Source organism: Lotus japonicus, chromosome 3 (assembly GCF_012489685.1).
Source record: "Lotus japonicus ecotype B-129 chromosome 3, LjGifu_v1.2".
Taxonomy (NCBI): Eukaryota; Viridiplantae; Streptophyta; class Magnoliopsida; order Fabales; family Fabaceae; genus Lotus; species Lotus japonicus.
In genome coordinates this window covers 95,702,496-95,725,770 of record NC_080043.1, presented here as the reverse complement: position 1 = coordinate 95,725,770, position 23,275 = coordinate 95,702,496, and the positions used below count along the sequence as shown (strand labels likewise).

The following is a 23,275-nucleotide window of genomic DNA, read 5'->3' as shown; positions in this document are numbered from 1 at the left end:
TTGCCACCCCTTATTTGTAAGGTTTTGAAACTTTATGTCCCGAAAGGTTTTGGAACTTTATGTTCCGAAAGGTTTTGGAACTTTATATTCCGAAACCTTTCGGAAAGTGAAACTATAATGTCTAAAACTGATGTTGTACCAGAATATCAAGGTCGGAAAGTCTAAGAGGGAGAGGATGTCGAAGAGGGAGACGATGGGGGGAACTGGTTTGGAATTGAAATGAAATTGAATGGTTTGGAACTGGGAATTATAAAATTGATTAGTTTCGGAACTTAAACTACCGAAACCTTTCGAATATTTATCTCCCATAAAATAACACGGAGGGATATTTTAGTAATTCCCCACTTTAAGTGGGGTGGCAAATCTAAATCTAGGAGTGAGAAATCCAGTTCTCGAACCTCTTGGTCACCTTGACTTTTCTAGGTACTAGTATGTTTAGTTTAATACACTCGTGACTTTTTAATGTTAATTATGAGTGCCAAGAATTTTGAGTATTTTTTATAATTTATATGTATATAGTTATACTGTATAAACTATTCCGCAATGCGGTATATTTTTGTGGACCGGAGCTATGCACCGCTATTTGAGATTGACAACATTGATCCGGGGTGATGGGGACCCTGTGTCCAGTAGCGAATCCAGGACCTGGGATCAGAGGTTTAAATTTTTCAAATGAACACATCTGGAAAAATATAATTAAAAACAATTTTAATATGTTTATACATAAAAAATTATGCAGGTCATAGTTGTCATCTACGTGAGAGATGAGCAAGTGAGTGTGGGTCTTTAGTGTAAACAGGTGTAAAACTTGATCTACTAGTGTAATTTAAAATTTTCAAGGGGTTCAAAAAAAATTTATAAGAAAATAAGTGCAAATTTTTTTTGTTCAGGGGTTCATCTGAACTCATAAACCCCTGGTTCATCTGAACCCCGACTTAAAGCTGGATTCCCCCATGTCTATGTCTCTTCTAAGATGATTGAAAACCCTTATATAATTAATTGTAAGTTCAAAACTAATTATTGAAAGAAATTTTTGTGAATAGTTTTTGGGTCACAAATTGATTTTAACAATAAGTAAGTCAATCCAAATATGCTGTTGTTTGTTCTTCTTTTATTAGTATGGTGTGAAACAAACTCCCCCTTTCCCTGGTAAAAATACTAGTTTAATATTTGATAGTGGGTGTTTAATATAATTGTTGAAAGATTCAATTATACAAACATAGAGGACAAATTACTGGGAATAAGAAAGGGAGGCATGAATTAGCATTGGTATTTGATCTGAAAGAGTGAAAATTGAAGACAAGAGACTGAGAATGTTGAATAATGAATATACATGTGAGTATTACAATTCTAATTTTTGGGGGTTACTGCAGGATTAAAGATCTTAATCTTAATTTAATCAATCACCTTTGGGTTAAGTGGTACAAATTATATATGATATGATTTACAGGTTATACCAGGTACCACTTTGTTATATTGTTTATATTGTATATAGCTCTTTAATCTATTTTCCCCCCTATTTTCAAAACTGCCTCAGGTGATTTGCCTATTAGTTTTGTAAGGGGCCAGGGGAGGTTTTTGTCTTCTTGTCTTGGATGAACATTAACTCTGCAAAGTGCATATAAAAGAACAATGATCCATTTAGTGTATTTTTAGACACTGATTGAGTGTAATGTGATTATGTGAACAAACTTTCATTTAAATCCATAAAAAAATTCCATTCACATTTTGCTTTAGAAGTAAGTGTCAACATTTATTTACACGGGTGCTAACAAATATTCGTAACTTTAATCTTCAAAACCACGTCTTGTTCAGTTCGGCTATATTCTGTTGCAGTCTTCCCTGATTGCAATACTGAAAATTATACATGTATTTTTCTTAAAATTGAACAAAATTGGCTACTTGAATATTTTGGCCTACATTATTAGTTTGATTTGTCAACCACAAGTTAGCACTTGATGTATCTCTTATATATTATTGTATCTATCTCATTCATCCTTTTTTCCTTTTCTAGTTTATTAATTCAATGGCCAATAAGCAAAACAAATTCTGAAACATTACAAGATTGAGTGCAATTAATTAATTGTCAAATAACAACTTCTAAAAAAAAAGATTGAGTGCAAGTAGATCTACTTCTAAAAAATAAAGATGATATTTTTTTCCAAGTATTACACGACCAGTAGTCATGAGACTAATCATCTAAAAACTTAATAAATTATATTAAGTGAGTGTGTCTCCTTCAAATCTTCCCCATACATACCGCTCAATAAAAGAATTCTAGATTAAATACTTAATAAGCTCAGCAATCTACTAGCTAGTTACTCCAATGTGCTAGAAAGAACTTGCTGAAAATAACGATGATTCTGCACTACAATAAACTAGAGCAATAATTTTGTTAGTGATTCTATCAATCCCAGCATTTTATTATTTAGAATCATGTGTTCCTCATCAAGTATAAATATATTAATGTAGTATCATTAACGCCATTGGAATCTTGCCAATGCAAATAATGGCTACGATGACGAACATGCACTTATTTATATTTCAACTATTCTTAAATAATTGAGCATGACATCAAGTCACATGCACTTCTTAAACAATATAAATATATTAATGTACTAGTACTATTATGAGATTTTTTTTTTACAAAAATAAAATAGAACCAGAGAAAGCACTTCTAGACTATTGAGTAGGGCGACATTAAAATTTTGGAGAGACTAGTAAATACTCACTCCTAAGTATGAACATTAGGGGGTTTCCTTGAAAAAAATTGTCCATCAAATTTTTTTTACTGAAAGCAGAGGGTTTTAAACCCTCAGCATACGAGAAAATGATATTTAAATTCGAAACCTGTTACCAGTTGTACCAAGTAAAGTTCAATTTTGACGGTCGTTGTAATACAACTGTTATACAAGACGACAGAGCAAGAGTTAAATTCCTACTCAGCATTTTTTCTGTAGGTGCCAACACAGTGATAATGGCACAAAAACAAAGAGACAACCTGATGAAATATAAGCGTGGTAAACTTTCAATATGATAGAAACTTTACTATTAAAATAATTTGTGCATTTTTCAAGAATCAGTGTCGTTATCTTTCATATTATAAATATTTGATGGTCGCTTTTGTTTACCAACATTCAGCTCATGGAAAAAAAAAAAAACTGTTGCGAATAAAATACTAAGATATACTTAGATATCTGTTCATACCGATGTAAAGGAATGGAAATCTTCTTACAAATTAAGATAAAAGTGTATTTATGTTACACTCAATTAGTTTTCAAACACCCTTATATTGTGTTTGGTTTCAGTCAATGCACTTTTGAAGACATGTAAATGGAAATTGAAGGAGTTCTCTAGTTGTTTGGAAGTAAACGTATGTTTGGGTTGTTGTGGCTTTGAAGACTTTTTATTTTAATTGGAAAAGAAAAAACAAACAAACCCAAAGAGGTCCAAAAGGAGAAGTTACAATATGAACAAGTTGGAAAAAATAAAACAAAATGAATAAGATGGGCAAACCCAAGTAAAGGTGTTTTTCAACAGAACATGCACTTAACAATATCGTGTCGTTGATAAAAAAAAAAAAATACAGTGTTGGATTGCTTGAATCTCTCTAGGTTGTTTTTGACGGAAATCTCTAGGTTGTTGAAACTCATTAGAGATCCACTTTTGGCAGAAAACGGTGATAACGTGATGAAATATTATACGTGACAAACTTTCAATCTGACAGAAACTATACAGTTTGTAATTAATTATTAGTTGCACTTTTAAATGTTTAGTGTTGTTGATCTTCATTTATCAAAAGTTTCACTTGCTTTTGTTTACCCGCATTCAGCCCAGACAAAAAACATTCAATTCAACCATTTCTCCTTGCTTTGGTAGGCATTGAAACAACTATCAGGTCAACAAACTAATACTAGGACTTGTAAATTCATAATAGATCATTTTTTTTTAGTTTAAACCACATGTAATGATACAATCCTTTCGAGTCGGGTAGGATCGCTATGAGCGATAAAATTCTCTCTACGAAGTATTTAGCTGTATTAAGAGGAACTCAAACTCGAGACTAATGATAAAAGTAAAACAACCCCATGTCAGTTGATCTATGGTATAATAATAGATCATTCTAAATTTCTAATCTAGCATTTTAATTATTAAATGATAGAAAGGCAATGTTGATGTATGCTACATATATCACAATATATTACAATCACCCCAGTTTGTTCAGGTATCGCCAATTGATCATAGGGTACTGAATAATGGAGGGTTCAAATCTCTGAAACTTGGTGGAGTGTAATTTAAAGGCAGGGTTAGGCTACCCACATAGCACACCCTCTAGTTGTCACAAAAAATCCATTTTCAGGTATCTTTATCCAAAACTCTGCTGGCCAAAACTGAGATTAGGATTCCTGATAAGAATGTTTTTCCATCAATTTAGAAAGACATCTACTGGTGCAGTGGACAAAATCAAGGGACCTTAAATTGAAACAGTGCAAACGATAAACCTTATTCATCCGCGGATTCAAAATTTTCAATCAAATGTTGAGACCTGGATTATTCCACAAGATCAAAGTTCAGGTTAGTAGGATAAGAGTTAAATAAAATATAGAAGAAACTGACACCTCACACCAGATATATAGCAGGTCCATTTACAATAATAGATGTTCAGTAAGTAGGCCTAGAGAAAGCAATCAAGGGCTGAATTTAGGCCATTTCAAGGCTGTGAACAGCATATGCAAAAGTAACGAATCACAAAGTGATTTTTGGTTTAGTCGGTTAGGAAGTGAAGGAGCTATGGAGTTAAAATGGATTAAGGAAAGATCTCAAGTAGCAATTTGGTTCCAAAGTGTCCAACCTAAGACATAATCCAACAAAAGAGATACATGTCTCCTAAGTTCTCCAAATGAAGTTCCCTTGTTGAATTGACTGGCGTTAAACATGACAGAGACACCATTAAAATGTGCATATAATTAGAAATCATAAAATGTCCAGTGGCCGTGTTAGGATCCACTTGCAAGGGACTTGGGTCCCACATCGGAAGTATGAGATTCTAGTTGGGGGGGGGGGGGGGGTTAAAGTCTTGGGCTCACCAACTACAACAGCTAGCTATTGTGGTATGGTTCCCAAGGTTCTTATCAGACCTACAAGCAGGAAATTCTTTGAACGCAATCAGACTCAACAAATGTCAACTCTAACACTAGCTTTTCCTCATACATGAATTTGCATATGGGCAAAAATCTAAAACAAGAAATTAGTATCACATAACCTAGACTTGAGTAGCTCTTAAGAACATGGTAGTTTGAGATCAAGCTGGATCCGAAAGTATCATGTAAAGGCAAGGCATAAAAAATTATCAAACTTCTTAAGCACAGCTTTGTTAAATTACATCCTACCTCATTTTATCGAAAATTCTGTTGGTTCACTTAAAATTCAAAAATAACTCGACACCTTCCCACATAATGGCTAAAACTTACCACGGACATACAAAAGAATGTCTGAAGCAAATGATGGGTTTAAAATAATAATAAAGTTCATCTGGTTGTGTGGAAAGAACCAACTATATAACTCTCTATCCAGTACAGAGAGACAAATAGAAAGACAGAGGAAAAAGATTAAAAGCAAATACCATCTGTCAGCATGATTGATACCAAGTCCATTGCAGGTAAGAATCATTCCTTTAAATCTAGCAAGATATTCCTGTATAAAAATGAGAAATGCCGACCAAATAAGTCCACAGCAGCAATTATCATTAGGAGGATATAATGAAACAATCATAAACAGATCCATGTAAATAATTCTTAAACATTTAATGAGATCTGAGTTGCATACCTGCAAACTATACTTTTCAACCTCACACGTCCCAGTCAAATCGTAGTCCAAACGCTTGGCAGGATCACTCAAAACTAATAAATAACAAAGAAAGATTATAAATATAATAAACAAAAATTCAAGATTATCAAATACATGCAGTAGCTTCCTGTATTCTAAACCATGGCCATATGCAGCAGAAACACACATCTAGGTCCGTCAAACTATGTGGGGCTAAAGAGTAACTCTAATCCATTAAGTATCAATTGCAGACCTACTTATTAAGTTTGAAGCAATTTCTTTTACACGACCAATTTCCAAATTAATGAGTGATCACAACCTTTGTGCTTACAATTACTTGTACTTTTACTCTCATTATTTATATATTATGATTGTGTTAAAGATAGAATAAGAAATTTTCCATTGTCAGGAACTGCATTGATACAGGTGATCACCAAAGCTAGAAGAATGAAGCTTGTTATATGATGTGCTAACATGGAAAAAGAAGTATGACATATTTTTACAAATCCATGAAAGAATTACCATTGTAAGCTTCATTTATCTCTTGAAATTTTGCAGTAACATCACCGTCACCGTCACCTTTGTGCTTGTCAGGATGCCACTTCTATCAAATGGAGTAGAGTCATATGTATATAAGTAGTAAAACGTTAATTTTTTTTCATTTTGAAAAAATATGACAAGAGCCCTAGCAGGAGCAAATACAAAGGCAATTACACACCATTGCGAGTCTTCGGTAACTTAATTTGATAATTTCATCAGTTGCATCATAATCAACCTCCAGCACTTTGTAATAATCCTTGAAATAAGTAAAAGCGACCCATCAAGAACACATAAAAGATAAAAAGAGTCACAGACATTTTCTCCTCATCAAGTAACATTTACTTTTGGAGCATCAATGATTACATTGTCAGTCATGATCGCCAAAAGGAAAGTTACACATAGATTTTCAGTTTTAAGAAAGCAAAGAAAACCAAATCATATATAAATATCACCAGAAAGATTGTGTTGCACCCAGAGACAAGTTTCAGAAAATGCTCCAAAGAATTATGAACCACAGCATCAACTAACAATATGATTCAATTAATATATAAACCAGCTTCTGCTACACTTGTTTGGACCAACTCACAGTGTGTTGGGATCTATGTTGTCAATCCCAGATCTCAGCGAGTAGCAGCCGACCCCAAAAATTAGACAGCAGAGAGTGGGATTGCTGAGAAAAAGTTTTTTTTGTCTATATTTTGTATGATTTATACCTATATATATATAAATACTAAATCAATGATAAATATTACTTGAAATTCATAACATATTCATACTCTCATAGTAGCAAACTAGCATTAAAAGTCTGAGAGAGCATTAAAATTCATAACATATTCATACTCTCATAGTAGCAAACTAGCATTAAAAGTCTGAGAGAGCAATGGTGAAGTGAGGAGAGGTCGAACTCTTCCTCCCATCTAGGTTTTATTTCATTGCAAAAACCCTGAAATGCCCCTAAAAACAGCCCCAACATTTAAAATTAGAGGATGTTTTCAACAATGCCAGACCCTTTCTGCCGCAGCGGGATCCCGAGAGATCTTGCCAGGGTTGACAACATAGGTTAGGATTAGCTTTTGGAGATTTTGAATCAACTTTCTCCCTCTAGAAGTTACAGTAGCTTCTACCCCAACATGATTTTGAGTTTTTTAGTGAAAACCTACCTACCGCCAATCAAAACACCTACTTAGATTATGTTTGTATATCCCCTGTTTCCGGTACAATTTAATGTTAGCACACCTATCAAAGCAAAAAGTGAAAAAAAAACTCTTCTTATAGACACTTCCAAGACAAAAAGTGAAGAGAATTATTTTTATGGATTTAGATAAAACCTCTGGTATCCAAACACACAGAGAATTTGGGATAAAAGTTCGTTCACGTTGTATTACAATTTGGGAGGCATCATGCTATCCCAAAAGCTAGCTTATAAAAGGCCTAACATTGTCTTTAGATATAAGGACTATTTTGGCCATATCTCTAGTCAATGGGACTTCTCGACACATCCCCACACCCAGGGCTGGACATTTGGAGCGTGTGATATGCAAAAATGAACATCTGCGAGTGAACTCTCCAATAAATGGAACTATGATAGGCTCTAATACCATATTAAAATTTAGGAGGCCTAAGTCTAACCTGAATTCTTAGATGCTATGCTCAATTGGTATCTAAACACACACTTAACACATGACAACAATCTGTAAGAAACCTAGCTACCCTATTGACCAAGGGCGGAGACTTGAATTACTCATTTCAGCAGTTTGCCTTTCCATCCTATAAACAGCTGAAATCAGTGCAGGTTAGCACAAAACTGTTTCTTCCTCTGACCCCTAACTCAAAATTACATTCTACTCAAACACATGACTTCACTAGTACCTAGTCCACTTCTTCAACAAAAGAGCCTCACCATTAAGCTTCCTAGATGAACTCAAATAAAAAATTAAACTTTCATATACAACAAGTCGGTTATGCAAATGGGTCAAATTCAATTTCAGTATAATAACATTTCCCAGAAACCAAAAGAGCAGAAACAAAATCACATGAGAAGAAGATAGAAAACCTAGGATAGGTTCCAATACCTTGTTGGGGTTGGTTTGTTCAGCAGCAGCCATGCGCAACAAAAATGGGGTCCACATGCGCAGCTTCTTTTACATAATTCATGGGGATCCGACACAAACCTCGGATGAAGGAAACGGTACGATGAAGAGCAAAATGCTTCAAATCTTAGAAAAATTCGGAGATTCAAATGAAAACAAAATCGGAATTCGGGAATTTGTGCGGACAAGGGAGCATAAATCCTATACCACTCTTTGGGAAATTCGGATTGCGTTTTCGGATTTTCTCAGGTTGTCTGTAATGTTACGCGTCGGCATGTTCACCGTACCACCGTGTAATATCCGATAGCTTCAAATTGTAATGTTTTTTTATTTCTTATTATTATTTTACTTTTAATGTAGTATATCCCGTGCGATGCACGGAGACTTTATTTTTTATTATTCAAATTTAAAATAACATACGAATAACTAAAAATACAATTGGAATTTTAGAACATATTATAATTGCTTTTTTTTTACTTATTGCTAAATTCGGTTATATTTTTATATTTGTTAAATATTTAATATTAAAAATAGTTTTAGAATTCTAAAAAAAATATTTGTAAAAACATTTATTATATCCCATGCTTATGTTTATAACTTTTATCCCCATACAACATGGTTTACACGCTTGAACGGGTGCTTTTCTAAAATCATTTACTCGTGAAATTATTAAAATTGAAATCTTAAATAAATAAATGTATAATTTTCATTAATTTTAAGAAATTAAAAGCTGAAAATGTAAATAAAGCGTTATATTACAATTCTTCAAAATGATTTAACAAATTTATAAAAACTAATTCCCGTGAGTTATATTTTTATTTTGTAATTTTTGCATTAGTGGGATTACGATAGTGCGTGTCGTGTGGAGAAATTGGTCACGGATTAACCAATTCCCTTTTTACATACACCTATTGCATTGATCTTAGTCCCTGTTTCATTTTTTTCTAATTAAGCATTAGTCTTAATTCACACTTTTTTCAACAACCAGAATCAACAATTTTCTATCAGAGATGTCACTGAACAAATGAAAAAGTTGCACACATGTTTTCGAAAATTGACATCTTCAAAGCTATGAATTGATGGATTTGGTTTCTCTCATTTAAGAATTTTCTCATGTCGAAGTTTTTGTGTTTATCTCTCTTCTCATGAACATTGATGTGGTCCAACCTATTTAATACACATGAAGAGAAAGAAATACACAAAAAATCCAACATGAGAAAATATGAGAGAATTCTCACATGTGTACGATTCACACCTGATCTCAAAAGATCCAGATAATTAACATATATGCTCCTGAATCATAAAAACTTATGTGAGAATTTCAGGGAGCTAGTTCAAGAAAACCTGCTTTTCCCTTTGTTGTTCGTCTCATATGCCATTTCAGCAAAATATGTTGGATGTTGTGCACCTCAAACTGTAACTTTCCTATTTTTCCAAATTCTCTTCATGCCTGATCTGTTACTCTCCTTGCTTCTCTTCTCTATCTCTGGTTTCTTCGTCAAGTCATGTAGAGCCATTTTAAGAATGGCCAGTCTCTGAGCACCTGACGCTAGTCTCTCCAAGTTGTATAGTTTTTGACAACCCTTTCTTGTCGATGCCTGCCTCTGATTCTTAAGGGTAATTTTGACGTTGTTCTGAATTTTCTTACTGGTGGCTTGTCATAGAATCCTCTATTGGAGCATGTTCATCAATATCACATAATGTAGAATCTGCAGTTCCACTTGCCGCTGGTCCCATCACTCCCATTGTTGCAAGTCGTTAGTATCATTGTCAAAATGTATGACAATTTTGAATAATTGCAGTAGAATTTGAGCAATCAGCATTAGTGTCTCATGAACATCTTATGGGGGGTATCAAGATTCCATGGAACCGTATAATTAGCTCTTCTTGTAACAATAATTAAATAGTATCCAACTCAACACTTAAAAATACTCACAAGATGCAAGTAGACAAAAAAATCAACTTGGAACTTTTCTTTGGCCTTTAAATACTATCTCCCATTCAAGGTACAAATATTTCTAGAAGAAGCTTGAAGATTTGAAGAAGATGCCATTTCAATCGCAGCAAATTCTGATCCACTGGGGTATTATATTTTGCTAAAGAGGGATGAATCAGTGGTTTACCCATCAAACTTGGAACCACCCTGTATCTCAAAACCCAAAAACCCGATTTAATTATACATGTAGCATTTGAACGGGAGGTTTTAAATGTCACTGACACAAGTTAAGGAGCAACATTTTCCTCTGGTTAAAAGCAAGAGGCAAAAAAACATTTGAATCTAATTAGGAACTAATAAAACATCTAAATCTCAATTGAACAGGACAGATAAATTAAGATTTGTTCTTCCTAATAATTCTTCTTCTTAATCTAGCCTGGGTTTTAATAAGGTGAACATATGCAATAGAAGCATATATATGTGGTTGTTCTAGCCTTGAAACTGTTCCAGATATTATCATTTAAAAAAAATAATCCAATAAGAACTTGGTGTCATTTGATACTAAATCATTTATATCACATTCTCTTACCAATTAAAGAAGATTGTGAATGATTTGAAACACCAGGTTGAAGTCATAAAATGAAGATATATTTTTCACTGGACCTATAATTTGAAAAAAAATTAAAGGATCCTCCAAGCAATTATCGTCATTACCCTTGCTGTTGCAGCTAAAACACCCTATGAAGTATGAATAATCTTGAGCAACAGCAGAAATAACTTTTATCTAATGAACTTCACCAGTAGATATCATATAGCTGGTAATATTATCTCATCAGATTCTTTTACCTGGTATTCCTTTGCATGCTCTTCTAGGCCCATTGAGAGCTTATGTACTGTACTTTCCAGATCAGCTACTCCATCAAAATGGAAACATAAACCTCAAGACACACACTATAGCACAAAAAGCACAAAGAAGATACCTATAGGAAATTTCTTTGGAATAGTCGAGTCCACTGACTTATAAACAACCCCAACATGTGATAATTTCTGAAATTTATCACATGTTCACCACTTACAAAAGCAGTAGCATCTTCAACAATCTCTGGCTTGGCTGTAGAATCCATTCAAAAATCAATCCAGAAAAACAAAATTTATCAGAAAATGAATAATAAAAATAAGAGCTCTTTGAAATTCTTTATTTTTGAATGCTTTGGATTACCTAGCAGTAACAAAAATTAGAGCCCTTTAGACAATTAAAGCAGCAACATTGCTGAAGACCCATCATGTAAGAATAAATAAGGCATTATTAGTTGCCATGATGCTGTCATAGGCCAACAAAACAATGAAATCAATGTCAAGAACATAATCAATGGTTAAGTGATAAGGGATAAGGGAAGAAAAATGAGTATTATTCTTACCTGTTGAATGGGAGTTCATATTGCTGCTTTTGTTGAGTAAGAAGTGCCTCAAGATATGCTTTCTAAAGTCCATATAAGTCTCCATGTGAAGTATCCGTGAAATTTCTTATCTGAAAAGGATCACCAAACTGAACTGATCGATCATCCCTTGCATTGGGTAATCAGAACTTTGCTGCAAGGATTGGATGAAGAGTTGGTCCAGGAATGTTCTTGAACTCTGCGACCCCTCACTGAGTTAAAACTAATGACACAAAAACACAATTTCAAGTAGAGGATTATATTCAGCGAGATCATTATCGTACACAGTATTCAATTTGGAGTTTCCCAGATATGGACATCGAAGGAAGCATCTCTCAACTGGTCGGAGTGACAGCGATTTTGGTCTCGCTGATACTGTGGACATTTAAGGGTTTTCATCGGTTCCCTTTCTGCGTGAGTGTTTACGGATGCGAGCAACAACAAATTTCAGAAACACAAATTAAGAAGGAGAAGGGATGCGTTTTCTGCCATGAGAGCCAGAAGGTGCTGGAAAGCAGAGAGAGAAAGAAGGGAAGGAAGGAGATAGAGGTTTAATTGGAGTGCCTTATATAGGGAAATTGAGGAAAAGTTGCAAAAAAGTAAAATCAGGTATTGAAAAGTAGTAGTATGAGAAGAGAAAAGTAAAATTCAGGCAAAATCTCATCATGTTCAGGAAAGTAGAAAAAATGGGCAGCAAATTCAGATAAAGTAGAAAAAAGAAAGCAGAAACATGATATAAACCTCATAAAGTAACAAAAAGGATACCAGAAACGTTTAAAAATATCAAAAAGGTTGCCAGCATTGGATCTTACAGTGCACCAGCATACATGCTACAAAACTCTCTTAGTGAACAGTAGCATTTAGCTTCTTCCTTTGTAGTGTTTATAGATATATTTGAATAAAGTTCATGTGTTCTATACTTCTATTTTCCTTTTGTCAAGCACTATAAATCTATAATCATACATTTTTGGTCCTAGACTCCTAGCCTCGATCATGACTGTGGGTCGTAGGGATAATTGGAGATCGAATAATAATTATACATTGCAGACGTCTTGAAGCACGATCCCATTGAGTGACTGGTAGAATTCTAGTATAAGTGGCAGTCTGGCAGAATGACCTTGCTGCTACATTCCTTTAAGATTTAGCATTGGTCGCTTTGATTCGTATTTTTAACTTAAATATGTTTTGTCCTGAAAATATAGAAAATATAATCCATAATATATAGAAACAGGAATAGTTCAGGGTCCCACTATTCCAGGTGGCATTTTACTACCCATTCTTCATCATAATCCACGTGGCATTTTCATAGCATTTTCTAATTTCTTTTTTTCTCTTTGCTCAAACTATCCTGTCTCTCCTTCAAACGATATCAGGCTTTTCTCTCTCTTTCTCCCAAACTCCACTTTTTTTTTCTCCTTCAACCGCAATCTCAACAATCTGAGAGAAAAAGCAGATCCAGATAAAATCCATCTCTTCTCAACATTCATCGTGCTATCAATGAATCACTCGATTCTTATCAGGAGCCCCAAATCTATTCGGCACGCGATTCAATCAATGACGAACTGGGAGATCACGCGATTCTGGTTACACATCTCCTACCCGTGTCTCCAAGCACGCGAATCTGCGTTTTTTACTGCAGTAATCTCCCATTTCACCATGGTTTGCTTTCTTCTCTCTTCTCTCTTCTATCACTGCTTCGATGCTTTTTTTTCTCCCTATGAGCACTCTAAAACCCCTTTTGTTTAATTTTTATTTTTCTGACAGCATAGCGTCGTGTTCTTCCAATCGTCGTTTTGTTCACCCATGTCCAGATCTTCAAATGCTTGCTGGATGAAGACACTCAGGTATGAAGACTTGATTTAGGGATTTTGTTCTTCATGTACCATTTAGGGATTTTTTATTAACAATGGCAATATACATGCTGAAGCTTCATACATGGGTTGATTTTTTATTACTGTCATCCTAAATCTATTCATTCATTTTTTTTATAAAAATTCTTGCTTTGATGATTTTGATTTTTGGTTAACAATGGCCAATATACGTTCCCTTCTATACTTTTACTCACTCCTTCAGGTAACTCAAATTCCTCCATAATCCCTTAAATTTCTCTTCAAATTAGGTAATTTCTCCCTTAAATTTCTCTTAGTAATTTATCCCTTAAATTTCTCTTCAATTTATCTAATTAATTTATTCCTTAAATTTCTCACTTATCCATTTATAAGAGTAATGGTGTTGAATTTGATTGAATCAGATTGTTACATTACATCACTTATACATATACACATCACTATAACAACTAAATCCTAATTAATAGGAAGGAATGCAAATTTAAATGGTTGTTATCTAAGATAGGCACACGACTGTTACATGTCGTTATTGAATTCAAATTCAAACTTAGTATAACAGCTCTAACAATTCAAGTTCAAATTTGAATACAAGATTGAATAATTACTAAGCATAAAATCAAAATCAAATATGTTAAAGCTTCAAAGGATCAAACAAATTATTCATCACTAGAATTATAATGGATTTACTTTACTGGTGAACCAAATAGAGGCTTTCTCAATAGTGTTTTCTAACATATAATCCTACATATCTCTTTTGTGGTGATGGTGGCAACAGTAAAACACTAACTATAAAGAGACAGACATATCATTATCAACTACAGTATTGAATGCCAACCTGACCCCAAGTCAGATTTTAGAGTTCCTTTCGTTGAAGAGCTAATAATAGACATATAGCCATGTTTGTAATCTAATGAGATTGTGTTTTGTTGTTGTTAGTTTGTTGGAAAATGGCATTCCTTTTATTGTTAGTGATGTTTTGTTTCAGTAAATTGGATCCATTGACGTTAGGGACACAATGAGACTATTGTTCATATGATCGAAAAGAAAGAGATATTGTGGAAGAGGAATCTAGCAAGGCAGTGGCTTGCTGATCTGGCTTATGGAATGTTTGTTGTTTCATTATCTTCAATGCAGAATGTTGCTCTCTCTGTTTGTTGTGGTCACTGCCAGTTTTCCTGTATAATCTGAGTTCCAGTTTTATAGGCTCTCTATTTCTTTTGAAATTTCATACTGATTTAGATGCTTTCATTATATTTTGGCGCTTTGTTAATTTTTTCCTATGTTGCTTTAAGGTATAAAAAAATTTCTGGAAGTGGAAAGGAAAGCGGATAAAAAAGAAATGCTCAGTTTCTTCAAGAATCTGAAGATTGTGGTGATGAAGATGACATGAACTTTGATAAACAGGTATCTGTCTCTACACATACACATAACCATGAAGGGGTTTTATTTTTAAAACTAAAGATTCTCATGTATCTAGAAGAAAGGGACTAAAATAAGATACTAGGAATAAAATGTAATTACAAAAATATGTTAACTGAATACCCAAGATAGAAAATAAAAGTTAAATATCAGTGCAGTTGTAAATCTATTAGTCATAAACAATTACGGACATGGAAAGGAAATGCTTCTTTGAATATTAGTGTCAGCCACCTAACTAAATAACTGAATACTTGAATTTTAAAACTTATGGGGTATCGGTGATATACTTAATTGTATTGTCAGTTTCACCTTCTATATGTTGATTTTCATGGTGACTATCTATGTTTCTTATTCTATTTCAGTATCAGCTTCTCTGAAGTGTCTTGATCGAGAGGAGTTTGGAAATGGTTGTAAAAAATGTAATCGCAGAAGATATAAAATAAAGGACATGTTCAAGAAATTTGGGAGGGATCAAATCTAAGGTACTTTCAGGTTTTCGCTCTTGATAGTTTAATAGTTTGAGAAGCTATAAATTTACTTGACTGAGGGTTAAGATAATTACTCTGGATATTCCAATTCAACTAAACAATTATACTTATTGGACTAGACTGTACTGTAGGGTGGATATAACTTAAACTAGCAGCAGTTTGGTACCTGTAGAGTGCCATGTTGGAGGTAAGATTTTTTCTGACCTTTTTGAACTGATAGCTTCTGATTGAAGACATCTCTCCAATGTTTTGCTTGACATATGAATTAGGTTAGGTGGCATGTTTCTTAAGCTTATTTTGTTTGTTAGTTAGTTTATACCATGTCATTTGATTTCTAATATTAGTTTAAAGTTTAAACATCCATGACATGAGCTTTCAAATTTCAATCACTTCCCTTATCTTTTTCGATGAGCTATGGTCTTCATTTTTTATTACTTTGAATAAATACTACATGGCTTGAATTCAAAGCTCAATATTGCTCATTCATTGTTAACCTGTCAAATTATTTGAAATTGAATAATTATATTGCTATTGGATAGGAATTTTTGATTCATGTAAATGTTAATTCTCTTGATTCTGAGCTCTATCACCTCAAGTTTCTGGGTCTTACCATTTTCTCTTACATCGATATTGTCTAATGATCCTTTCCCTCTATACTGTTTAAAGGTTAGCAACGTTGTTTGTTGTGGTTATAATATGATAAGTATTGTTTAAGGGTAAAAGGTGCAATTATGGTGCTTTTTCACATTGCTTTTCGTTCAATGAATGTTAAACATGTAGTAGATTAATTAGTCTCTCAAGTTCAATTAGAATTATTAATTTAAGTGTAAGTTTAGTTTAAAATTAAAAAGGGAGAAAACACACAAAACACATTTTTTTCCTCAAACCAAAGAAGTGATTGCTTCAATTTTAAAATTCAAATATATTTGGTACACAAAGCCACCTAATCTATGGTGTCGTGAAGTGTTCTTTGTTAAGGGTTTCATTTATGTGTTCTATGATCATTCAAGTTCTAGCATTGTAGAAAGTAACCTCAGAGTACTTATAAGAGAAACAAAAAAAGGTCAATTAGAATTTAAGCAGAGAAGTTTATACACTTTAGTATTCCTCATTTTATTTTCTTCAAGCTGACATTAGACATTTCTTTGAAAAGTCATATACTACATTTTATTTTCTTTGAACTGCTGCTTCGACTTTTGTTTCTTTTTCATATTCTTCTACTGCATCATATATTGAGTTTGATTGAGATGAGAAGCTATTCCTTCACTTTTAGCAGAGAAGAGAAAGAAAAACAAATGCAAGGAGAATGGCGAGTGGACACTTACAACTATGAGCAAATTGGTGTCTATGTTCTATATTTTTATGTATTCGCAGCTTGATGAGACACTCAATGAGGTTGGATTTGTTAGACGATGCTTCATGGTCCCACAAAAGGATATTAACTGATGAAAATGAAAATTTGCACCTTTTTTGGGGTTATTTTCTGTACGATATATTGACTTTTTGCAATTGGAATTTGTAAATAACTATTTATCTTTATATATATAATATCAATATAGTATATATTTATTTATGTTTAAATTACAAGGTTAAAACTCTCACGTGGATCATTTCACTACTTCATAATTTTACGTTAAAAGTGTACTATAAAATAATATAGCCTATTTTCATATTTGTACAAATTACAAAGAAAAAATTATTACGGGGAGAGATATTTTCTTCCCTTACTATACTATTCTTTGTCAATTGCTTATGTCCATTCTTCCTCTGCTTTTCCTTATCCTGCAATTGGATTCACTATCTGATAGGATAGATATTTTACATGATCATACTTTCATGTTATAATTAACATGACATTGATTTTTTTTATTTATAATTGTATAAGTAAATACAGGAATGAAAGTAAAATATTCTCTAACGTGGTTTAAAAAACATTAATATAGCTACAATTTTTTCAATTATACTGTAAACCATTTAAATAAAACACAATAAGTCGAAATATTTTAGACGAAATAATTTATGTTAATTTAGAAATAAAATTAATATGACATAAGTGCTTTTTTGAAAAAAATTAAAGAATTTAAGAAGTTTTTTTTTTTGAACGGAAGAATTTAAGAAGTTATTACATATAAAAGTATGATAATTCGATAATGAAGGTTCATAAATTAGAAAACATTAATACTTCTGTAGTATACATTTATTTATGTTTAAATTGTATGTTAAAATTTCTCACATAAAAAAAAATTTACATGAAAATACTTTCATATAAAAGTAATAGATTTTTAAAAAAAAAATTCACAACTTTTAAATTTTAATTTCATGTTTTTTTTAAAGATTTGTTACGAGTAGAATTTGAACCATGGACTTGGGAAGTTTTGATCCATCAAGTTCCAATTAGGTCATCACACCAAACATTTCATGTAAAAATTGTACTATCATTGTCATTAGTTTATTGAATTATCATGTTAAGCATAATAAATAAATATTCACATATTACATACTTCCCCGTGCATTTGCACGGGTAAAAAACTAGTATATTATTATCTGGAAAAATATTTCATAATTTTTAATCCTAAAATTACGCCTTGTTATTTGTTTTAGTTTTTGCCATTTAAGTTTAAATTATGTTTATGGATCTCACATAATGATGAGTCTCAATTTATACTTGGTTTTCTTTATCTGATTCTTTTGCATCTGGGACTTAATCTAGTTGGCACACTTAAGTAATGTTGTTTATTTTGGAACATCATTAGAGCAACACGACGTGACAGTCTGATTGCTTAAATTTAAGCAACAATTGCTTCTTCTCTTTCTTCTTGTTTTTTGACTAAAAAATTATATTATTTTTTTCATTCATTAATTTGAATAGTGTCATGACCTTGGAATAATATAAACATGAGGTATAAATTCTATGTGACAGTTTGGGGTCACCATAATAGTGTTTAAGCAACCCAACTAGCAACCATGCATTAGACATACTCTAAAGAACGAGTGACCAAATTAAACAAGTGTTGTTCTCTCCCTCTCTCCTAAGTCCTAACTCTTTCTTTCCCGTCTCTCTTTACCCAAATCCCTCTTCATAACAAATTATTTGACATTGTGAAGGTAATTGATGATTTTCAATTCAATATTAATTATCCCAACTTCCCAAGTGCTCAACCCAACTAAAATAAGGATTGTGTTCAGTTGAGTGAACTTGAATTTTTGGCAAAAATGGGTTAGTGTGAATGTGGGATGAAGATATTAAACATGATGTCACATCCTTCAATGCAAATTAAAAGCACATTTAGCCATTTAGGGGCCTAGCTAAACTGAAAAAAAAACATATTTGCGTAAATGATTCTAAAATTAGATAAAAAAAAAACAAATAGAAAAGTGAGTTATCAATCTGTGAATTATATTTTCTGAGATTAAAAGCTAATATATATTTTTTAAAAGGACTAAAACCAACATTCAATATAATTTTCAAGGAAAAAAAAAACATATTTAAGTCTATATATTTTTGGGATCTGGATTTACCATAAATACTTTTTTGACAAAAGTTATTTCATTCATGCAATATCAACCAACTACTTGATAAAAATCGTAGGGTACATATTTGATCTCAATAATTTAAATAAATAACCATGCATGATATATGAACCGTCTAATCATAATTGAACGGCTTGGATTTGTGAGACCCAAGTTTTTTTTAAGCTTAGAATAAATTAGTGAAATTCCTTATTCACGAATAAGTTCGACGTAACGTGAAGTAAGAAATTTGGACAAGCGTTTATTAAATAGAATAAATGTATGGAGAAGATATTTTACGAGAAGGTTAAGGATAAGATTCGAATCGACGAAACATGTGACGCAAGTATTATTCGTTCACGACTAGGACAAGAACCTTAGGAAACGATTAATTTAACCCTTGGAACACGATAGGAACTTAATTCCAAAAGTCTTTAGAGGAATGTTATAATTTCTCTTATTCCTTTCCATGACAAGCGTTTCGATACGAAACCCTGGAATGTACGAACGTCAAATTCCAATTCTCTGAAGTTTGCCGAAACGAAATCCCTGATGGTTCAAGAAACCTAAGATCAACCGACGATGAAGACTTTTTCCATTCGGAGCTTCAAATAAAGATTTCATCCGCGTACGCTCACTCTAATCGACGTTCCAAATCTTTTTTCAGAAGGAAGTTTCTGCATCCGAGGTCAAAACCATAAAGTACATTTTAAGCCGGTAAACATTAAAAACAAGCCTCGAAAACCAAAAACCATACTGATATTTCTTTGAAGAATTAGAAGATTCAGCGGAAAGAATATCGTGTCTAAAATACGTTGGAATCAATAGGAAAAATCGGAATCGCGAAATAATCATTTTCTCACGTTTTCAATTTCCTATAAATAGGACTTCAAAAACTCAAAAAAAAAAAATCACACCATCCTTTTCATTTTCTTTGTTGGTCGTGGGTGAGCTTGAGGGAGAAAGGAGGAAGAGTTTTTTTCCGGTTCTTGCCTGATCGTTGCTCTGTTCGTTGCTACGCGTAGGCCTCGAGGTACTGATGTTATTTCTTTATTCTGATCTTAAATTACGTCGCTTTTTGCTATGTCTTTCTGTGCTCTAAGTTTTGAGCTTTTTGTAAAATTGCCCAAATAGGTTGATTTTAGTGTCTAAAAATATTCTCTTCGTACCCAAGAACAAGAATACGTCATTATTATCGCCAAATTCCAGCCGGTTTGTCCTAGATCTCTATAACTGTGAAAATGACCTACTTCTTCTAAAGTTTCTGTTTTTATCATCTAAAACTTGCGACTAAGCTTAGTCTCAGTAGGATTAGTTGTTCTAAATAATTTTAGGAGCGTACCCTTCTAATTTATTTTCAGAAATTTCAACTTTGAGTTTTCGAGCTAAAAACACTGACCAAAATACCCCTGTGTTAGTTTTCGACCCGATAATTTTTCTGAGAGTTTCTATGGCCTAGATATTGCCTAAGAATACCTAGGAATTAATTTAGATCGAAGAAAAAGTTTGGGAAAACCCTGTTTCTAGCACTGGCCGAAACTTGTAATAATTAGACCGTGTCCAAAAATAATTTTTGGGTCTGTATGGCCTGAGCTATAGCGAAGCTCTCTCCGTTGTCAAAATTTTGGCTTTGGTTTCGTGTCATTCCGAGTTCTGTAGCTTGAGTTATGCGCATTTTAGCGAACAAAGGTTTTGTCGTCTATTCATGCTTAAATATTGTACTCTGAAGCTTCTTAAGCTTTGTCTAACGCTAGTTAGTATTGTTTTGACCGAATTGACTTGTTTTGATTGACTTTCGCTTCGTTTGCTCAAAGATTCGTTTGGAGGAACACTTGGAGCAGGAAAAGAGGATTGTGAAGGAGCCTTGCTTGAACACACTGGACGAGTTCGAGGTGAGGGCTACTCACTGAATACTAGATAATGAATTAGGTGTCGACGAATTCGACTTGATTTATTGTTTATGCACTTAATTGCTAAATGACTTGAAATGATTTCTGAGGCTTCGGCCGACATTGTTGATTACTTGATGCTTTGATATTGTGTGCTAATTGATTCACATGCTATGTGCTAAATGGTTAACTTAGGATGTGTTGGAATATGTTGTTATGCCTGTTGGATTGTGCTGTTTTGATTATGCAATGATACAAATATTTGTTATACTTCAGAGTGAGGAACACGGGCGATTGTGCCGTATACATCACGAGATTTTAGAAAGTTTGACGGGACGAACCAAGGTTCGGACCCTTGTTTTGGACTTTAATGGATCGAGACCTTCTCTGGGATTTAAATGGGATGTTGGGATATTTTAAACTTATAGGATTGAGTATAAACCTAAATGGAAACTATTTCACAAGGAAAATTCATAATACACTAAATAATCCCTGAACTTTTAAGTAACGATAACAATCTCAGATAAAAGCTTAGGATTAGGATTTAGATGTTAGTTTTGGAAAATGAGAAGTGTCGCAAAATCCAAGATTAGGGGAAACTAAGTTTCCGAGTATGCTTATACTCTTGGCTCGATGAGCAATTTTATTTATTTGATTATCTAAAAGATAAGACAGGAAACTATAAGTTTCCGAGTACAATCGTACTCTTGGCTCGATGAGCATTATATTTATTGGGCTATCTAAAAGATTAGCCGGAAACTATAAGTTTCCAAGTACATTGGTACTCTTTGCTTGCTGAGCAGTTTTTGACCATCGGATGGAGACGAGTCGGATTACTCAAGAAGTTATCACGAATGATTACACTCTTTCTTTTCATAATTAATTGATTTTGTCGCTGAATCGACATTTACCTTAGGGTATTCTTTTTAGAGACAATAAGTTAGCTAGAACACGTGACGACGTGTCGAGTGAGGTCGGAGACGTTGTTTGGCTAATCACGTTGCATTCATTCACACATTTTGAGGTAATAACACGACGGGTAGTCGGAACTCGATGGATTCCAAAATGGTCCTAAGACCCGGATTTCCATATAAGAACACTGCGGTGTTTCTTAGTAGCAGACGGAAATGGCAGACCTTCGGGTTCACTGCTGATCTGACTACAATTTGTGTGGTATAAGAGACGCCCGAGCGGAAATGGTCCCACTATGGCCGGTGATAGGACTGACTCGATGGTGCCCATCCTTCCGGAATGCATCTTGTCAACCAGCATTGCATTTCACGCAACATGCATACTAACTTAGTCGCTGAGTGTGATTGATACTTGTTATACCTATTTGACGCATGCTAATTGTTATTATCGTCTTTGATGTTCATTATGAAATATATGCAACCCTAGGATGCTATCTCTAGCTTATAAGCCTAAGTGGCTACTTCTTATCTTTACCTATTGGATGTACTATTATGTAATTCTTTGAGTTGACCCTCGCGCGTGCTACCTGTGTTTGGGGGGCTATGTATGCCCTTTATTGTCAGATGTCCATGGCGGACTGGTACGAGATGGTCGTCCCTTCGGGGGGGACCAGGTTTGAGATGTTGGACCAAGACACCCCGGACTCATGGGTGGTCGACCCCGCCGGCCACAAAGCTATCTATTCGGGGCGAATAATGGAGGATCGCATTGACCGGATGCCAAACCTGACGCACGGAGTTTGGAGGCGCTACACTGTCAGCTTCAATTTGCCACCGGGTGTACACTGCGGACCTGGACTGGGAGTACCACCACCACCGTCGCCTTCGGACGACGAGGACCCCTCGGAGGAGGTGCCTGTGAGAGGGACTTCTTCATACACTAGTTCACCCACTGTTGCGGCTGCTGTTGACTTGGGATCGGGTGCAGAACCCGCACGACCAGCTGTGGAGACCGATGCAGTCATCGACATAGTCGTCTTGGATTCAGATTCAGACGACGATCTTGGGGATGCATAGTTGGGAGTGCGGTGATGTGCTCCTCTAGTTGGGATTAGTGTAGGAGTAGCGTCTTGGCTCTGGTCTATAGTTTCTCGTTTTGGGCAGGGTAGGTTCCCGGCCTTTAGCTTTTCGTGTGGTTCTCTTTACGGGGATCACAGAGAGTTGGTCGTATTAGGAGGTATTTTGGCTGACCTATCTTTTATGGAGGACTATATTTTGCACACTTGACACTTTGTTCCGGTTTGTACCTATTTGCCTACGGGCACTACTTTCTGTCAGTTACCCGTCACTGGAGGTTACTCGTGACGTGGTTTGCTACTAGCA

The 23,275-nt window shown here is 34.1% G+C and overlaps 1 protein-coding gene across 2 annotated transcripts; it reads right to left on the bottom strand.

Annotated features, from left to right (window-relative positions):
• Nucleotides 1-4,070: 4,070 nt before the first annotated feature.
• Nucleotides 4,071-8,765, bottom strand: LOC130747808 (uncharacterized). 2 transcript variants are annotated; one of them, XM_057600848.1, is made up of 7 exons: nucleotides 8,439-8,765; nucleotides 6,545-6,622; nucleotides 6,349-6,430; nucleotides 5,827-5,900; nucleotides 5,624-5,694; nucleotides 4,503-4,546; nucleotides 4,071-4,406 (listed from the first exon to the last, which is right to left on the bottom strand). In XM_057600848.1, exons 1-6 carry the CDS (start codon nucleotides 8,493-8,495, stop codon nucleotides 4,504-4,506), a joined length of 405 nt encoding a protein of 134 aa, XP_057456831.1. In that variant the 5' UTR covers nucleotides 8,496-8,765; the 3' UTR covers nucleotides 4,071-4,406; nucleotide 4,503. The 2 variants fall into 2 exon arrangements, with proteins under 2 accessions (XP_057456831.1, XP_057456830.1); XM_057600847.1 differs by having other exon boundaries at nucleotides 4,071-4,546.
• Nucleotides 8,766-23,275: the final 14,510 nt, after the last annotated feature.

Coding starts and splice junctions, on each gene's coding strand:
- LOC130747808 (XM_057600847.1), bottom strand. CDS start 8,495: ATGTGGACCCCATTTTTGTTGCGCATGGCTGCTGCTGAACAAACCAAC. Junction 6,623..8,438: donor AACAAACCAACCCCAACAAG/GTATTGGAACCT, acceptor ACTTATTTCAAG/GATTATTACAAAGTGCTGGA. Junction 5,695..5,826: donor TTGAAAAGTATAGTTTGCAG/GTATGCAACTCA, acceptor ATTTTTATACAG/GAATATCTTGCTAGATTTAA.